General features: G+C 51.8%; 1 protein-coding gene across 2 annotated transcripts in view; it reads right to left on the bottom strand.

Annotated features, from left to right (window-relative positions):
• Positions 1-2,986, bottom strand: part of MAP3K9 (mitogen-activated protein kinase kinase kinase 9) — a 76,525-nt gene extending 73,539 nt beyond the window's left edge. For both annotated transcript variants that reach the window (XM_084239631.1, XM_084239630.1), the window contains exon 1: positions 2,573-2,986. In XM_084239631.1, coding sequence (XP_084095757.1) covers positions 2,573-2,975 — 403 coding nt within the window. In that variant the 5' untranslated portion in view covers positions 2,976-2,986. The remainder of the gene's footprint in view (positions 1-2,572) is intronic.
• Between the last annotated feature and the right edge of the window lie 3,014 nt (positions 2,987-6,000).

Genomic DNA, 6,000 nt, shown 5'->3' on the forward strand with positions numbered 1-6,000 from the left:
ACCAAAGCACTATATTGAAATTACATATTTACATCATCAGTCATCCACATGTGTAAATTATAAGCACCTCCTTGTCCTTTTTTTTTTAATCTCCTGGTATTTAACCCTGTAGCTCTCTTTCACAAGACACTCTGACTTTTGAATGGAATTAAACTTTTCTGAATCATCAAGAATTCCAATTAAGATTGAAACTCCTGGGCCTCCCCTGGTGGCGCAGCGGTTGAGTGCTGGGCTGCGAAACTGCCTGCAGCCTCTGCAGTGCTGGTTTGATCCCGGGCCACTGGCGAGGGTGCCACATGGCACGATAGACCTCTCCTGTCTCGCCTGCTGCTCCCCTCAGCAGTGTACTTCATCAGTCTGCCTGTTCTGTTCCCAGCTCTGGCTCCGGTGAATTCTCTTACCCTCCTGTTCTTCTGACTGTACCCAGTGCTTGTATAAATAAATAAATAAATCTTTAAAAAAAAAAAAAATTGAACCTCCTGGTGAGGTTTAAAAACAAAACAAAACAACCTACCAGGACCAGGATCTTTCAGTTTTCTTCAAGTCAATTATTTACGTAAGCACAAGGTACTTCCTAATTTTCTCACTGAATTGTAGCAATCTACAGTTGGGTAGCAATCTAGCTGTAGCAATCTACAGTTGGGTAACTTTTGTTAAAATACAGTTAAGTTCTGGGTACCTAGCAGAAGGAGCTTCTAATGTAGCACACTGTTGATGCCTCACTTCCTGTGGATTGGTTCTTCAGAGTCTAAGTCATATTCATCCCCATAGCTCTCACAGCCAGGGACACACTATGTTAAAGAGACTGAGTTCCCATTCATGAGTCTCACAAGGCTCTTCCACTTTGACATTAGCTGTTCCTGAAAACAATTCACAAAACTTATCCCACAGAGAATCTTGAATTCTGACTTAAGCTTGTAACTGCACGGTGCTTTCTAACATGCCAGATCATTCTTCTAATATTTCTTGCAATTGGTGATGAAGTTCATCTACAACTATTTCAGATACTATGCTAGAAACCTCAGCCACCTTCTTTCCGATACTAGTGCCAAAAAAAGTAATATCTAGAAACAGCTCAAAATAATTGGCCGCCTCCAGGCATTATGAAGGTCAAAATGTAGAAACAGGAAGTTTAAAACTGATGAGAGAAAGAGAAACAAAGAGAACTGAAACTCTGAACATTCACTTGACAGTCAAAACACCAATAAAAAATAAAGAAGGGTAGAAAAATAGAAGTTAAATTTGACATTTAAAAGAACATCTTAAGCTAAAGTAACACAATCGTTAAAGTGTTACAAATGAAATTTTAAAATCAAATGTTTAATTGTTGGTCTTTGGTAGTGATTTTTAAAAATCAACTAAGATGTAAAGTCTACCAAATATGGAATTAACAATAATATGTATAATGACATTTTTTTTAACCAGAAAGAAACATGGGGACCCCCAAATACAAATAGTGTAAACTGTAGAGAGATATTTACATCTTTCTTCTAAAACCACCTAGAATAACTGATTAGGGATTCTAATAGCAATTTAACTCCTTTGAAAAAATAAAGGAAATTGCATTATGGGTGTGGAACAGGGGGCTCCTGGGAAAACAGTGAAAACTAGGACACTGGTAGAAATGCCCTGGGAGGGGACCCCTGGGCATGGTCCCCCTGAGATTTGGCAAATACCAAACCTAAGCAAGGCTCTAGGGTGAGAAGAAGGGAGAAAATATATTTTTTAGCAGCCTGGATGTCAAGGGGCTGGAACTTAGCCATGTACTTTGTGGCCCTGATCTCTCATAGGGGCATGACATACTTTTCCTTCTCTGATCATTTCTCCATCCATGGCCTGTCCCCTTCCTGCCCCCCTCCTCTACACACACACACACACACACACACACAAACACACACACACACACACACGCCCTTCTTATCCACTCTTCGGTGAGGCTCCAAAAGGTACAACTTCTGAAATACAAAACTGGGATCCAAGAAATCGACACTGACATTTCAAAGACACGTCAGCCCTAGTTCACACAGGCTCCAGGCACAGTGAGCCAACCCCGTCCTGCGGGAGACATCCCCATCTCCTTCAAAGCAAATGCCTTTAAGGGGTGGGGACAGGCAAGAGAAGAGGCCGGCAAGGTGCCTGATTTGGGGACTAAGGTTAAGACAGACACGGCCAGCTTGCTAGATAGCTTTCCAGGGTGGAGGCTGGGGGCTTGGGGAGGCGCGTAGGGCAATGGCGAGAATCTCATCTGGGGCTTCAGGATGTGCAAGCCAGGAGCAGTGTCTGAGGTGGTCAGATGAAGGTTAAGAATCCCAAGCGCCCGAGGTTCCGGGCAAGGCCTGGGGTGTCTGCTCTCCATCGCGCCACGCAAAGCCCAGCCCGCGCGAGCGCGCGCGCACACCCACCCCCAGATCAATCACACCCACCCCAGGTCAGTCACACCCCACGCCCACCTTAACCCCGGAGAAGGGCTCGCTCCCTCTGCGCCCCCCGCCCCAGGCCTCCACCAGCGCCCCCCCCACTCCCCGCCCCCCGGCCCGCCGCGGCCAGGCTGGGGGCCCCGCCTTCGCCTTACACTGAATGGGCGGGTAGCAACTGGGGTCCTCGCTGCCGGGCGGGCAGCGGCTGGAGAAGGCGCTGCGCGGGGTCACGTAGTTGCTGGGGAAGATGCCCACCCGCTGGTTCAGCTGCCCGGTCCACCAGCCCTCGTCGCCGGACACCTGCGAGTCCTTGGACAGCACCTCCACCACGTCGCCCAGCCGCAGGGTCAGCTCGTCCTCGCCCGCCGCCTCGTACTCGAACACCGCCGTCCAGTAGGGCAGCGGCGCGCCGGGGCCCCGCTCCCCGGGGGAGCCCCCCGGGCCCTCCTCCTCCTCTTCTTCCTCCTCCTCGGCCCCGGCCCCCGCTCCGTCCTCCCCCGGCGGGGTGGCAGCGGCGGCGCTCGCCAGGCAGCCGAGAAGCGCTCTGGAGGGCTCCATGGAGCGGCCGATCCATAGGGTGCGGGGCTGCCGCCGCCCGCAGGAGCCGCCGCCGCCTATTGTTCATGCGGCTCTGCAGAGCTGGGGGGACCCCCTCCCCCGACGGCGGCCGCAGGTAGGGCCCGGGCTGGCGGGGCGGAGAGAGCCGGCTGCCGGGGCTGGGGCTGGGGCTGGCGCGGCCACAAGTGCGCGCGGCGCGAGCGCTCACCGCAGCCTGGGGGCGCGCGGGCCGGAGCCCCCGCCTTCGCGCTCGCCCCCCCGGGGGCGGCCTGGCCACCTCCGCCGCCGGTACCTGCCCGCTCTGGGGGTGCCCGCCGCCGCCCGCGGGCCGCCGCTTCCCTCTCCGCGCCGCGCCCCGCCCCCAGCACCGCCCGCACGCCCGGGGCCACCTGACGCGCGGGGCTGGCTCCGCCCCAGCCCTGCGGACCCGGGGCGGCGCCTCCCGCTCCCGGCCCGCCCCCCGCGCCCGCCCCCCGCGCCCGCCCCCCGCGCCCGCCCGCCTTCCCATTGGCCCCGCCGGCCCGCTCGCGGGGGCCTCCCGGCGCGCTCGGGGCTGCGGGGTCACACACCGGGCCCACCCCCACGCTCCCGCCCCCCCTTTGCAGGCTGGCTCATTCTCAAACCCCAGGTCGACCCTTTTCTTCTCTCCCATTGGCCAAACGCAGCTCCAGCCATTGGCTCGAGGTACCTGTCCGTTTCCTGGGAGAGTTCAACACCTCCCGGCAGGAGCAGGCTGCGGCCTCATTGGGTGATAAGGAGGGATGGGTGGATTCTAAAAGGTAAAGCTGAGCTTTCGTGCCCACTGGAAAGGCTGGTGGAGACAGCTCCCTTTGTTTGGATAGTCGGGGCTCCGTTGGACGGTGCCTGTGTTCTTGATCCTGAAGTGAGCTTTGCAGAGCAGAGGGGCGAGCTGGGTTGCGCCCCTCGCCCCGGCCCGTCCCAAGAGAGGTCTCTTTCTGCTCCTGATGCTTCGTGAACTGGATTCTCTCTTGCTTCTGCTTCTGCTGTGCTCCAACTTAGTGGATCCGCTTCCGCTCCCAACCACTAACTTGCAAGCTCCTACCACCACCTCTGTCACCTTGCCTCTATTTTATAAGGCCTGTAAGCCCATTGGATCGTTCTTTAGGAGAACTTTAAAATTGCCATTCTCGCCTTTATGAAGACCGCAATTGGCTCGCCCTTTCATGGGCTCCTGGAAGAAGAGAGCCCAGCCAATACCGTGGTATTTTAGAATTCAGAGAGATTAGAGACCGCCTTGCTGGGGCTTCCAGTTGAAGCTGTTTGAAAAGCTGCGGGTGAAAGGGGCTTGGTGTTGCAGGAAAGAGTCTGTTTTTCTACAATCCTGGGTTTCCTGGCCTGAAGGAATTGCAACTCGGATCTGATGAGCGCTATAGAAATGGGATTAAGAACCAAAGCAGAATGTACATACAAGATGGTGTGCAGTTGTGAGCCAGGGCTGACCTTTTACTGCAAGCTTGTGTTATCCTTCATTTTTCAACATGAAGAATGAATGAGAGAAGGGGCCCCTAATATTTCTTCTGTGATTTAAGCCCATCAAAACAATCCTTGACTTCCAAGGAGAAGCCTCTGACATTTCTAAAGGTCTTTCTGCCCCCATCAGCTGCATGGTCTTGGGCAAGATGAGAGCCCTGGTCATCTTTCCAAATTGCCCCCACTGTCTTCAGTTTGTCTAACAATTAACCCCAAACTAAAATTACTGTCAACTGCTTATCCTTCAAACGAGGGGGGTGAACTGGGACATCTCCTAGGTTCTTGGAGGCCCAATATTCAGTACTGGAATCTCTCCTTTGCATCTGAACATGGTCACACTGAATATCTAGATAGCCGGCACATTTAGAGTCTCCAAGAAAGTTGAACATGTTTTGGAGTGTCCAAAGTAGGTCCTGAGAAAGGATTTCTGAGTAAATGCCCATTGTACGTAGAAATGGAAACAGTATGGATGAGTCTGAGTAAATTCCCTGGGTTTTGTTTAAGACAAAACTATTTCACCCTCAAACAGAAGAGAGCAGGACAGTAGAGGTAGAGGTACTCAGTGTTCTAATAAAAGACCTTAAGAAAGAAGATTTTTTTAAAAAGATTTATTTTATTTATACAAGAACTGGGGTACGGGCCAGACGTGCGGGAGGGTGAGAGGGTTCACCAGAGACAGAACAGGGAACAGAACAGGCAGACTGATGAAATACACTGCTGAGGGGAGCAGCGGGCGAGACAGGAGAGGTCTGCTTGCCATGTGGGTTGCTCCAAGGCTGGCGGGGATCTAATCGGCACTGCAGAGGCTGTGGACAGCTTTACAGCGCTGCACTCAACCTCCTGCACCACCAGCAAGACCCAAAAAGATTTTTTTGATAAAATGTTAATGGGAGGATGGGGGAGAGGAAGAATTTTACAAGTGGTGTTAACATACAGAAAAATAAAAACACTAGAAAGACATAGAGAAAAATGTCAGTGATGGATTGGGAATAATTAGGGAAATTTACTCTTACCTTGTCGATAAAATTTGTGTGTTCTAAAATACAGGTTGGTGGAAGGGGAAAAACCAGAGGAAGGTTTGGTACTTCTCAGCAGGAAAAGTCTCACTCCCCAAGTAATTTAGATCTTTAATCCTAAAGCTTAGTGTTTAGGAGATCATGAGGAGTCATCCTGCAAACATTTCAAGAAGTCATTCAGTAATTATTTGTTGAATAGATAAGTGCTAGGAATTCAAAGGAGGGACGCTCCTTCAGGCTAAGGTTGGTTGTGTATCAGGGTTTCCAGAAGGAAGCAGAACCAGAGTTGGTTGTGGCAGGGGACAGGGTGGAGCAGGGGAGCACCTGTGTTCTGGAAAGAAGGGGGGTGTGGGTGTGGCCACAGAGATGGAGAACTGAGTATTTTCAGCTGAATGGAATAAGACAATAAGAAAGAAGTGGGGGTGGAGTAGGAGGGAGAGGTTAAGACTAGACTGTGGAGAGCCCTGTAATTCCTGGATTCACAGTCATCATTATTTAATTGATTATTTGTTATTACT

Source organism: Talpa europaea (assembly GCF_964194135.1).
Source record: "Talpa europaea genome assembly, chromosome: 8".
NCBI lineage: Eukaryota > Metazoa > Chordata > Mammalia > Eulipotyphla > Talpidae > Talpa > Talpa europaea.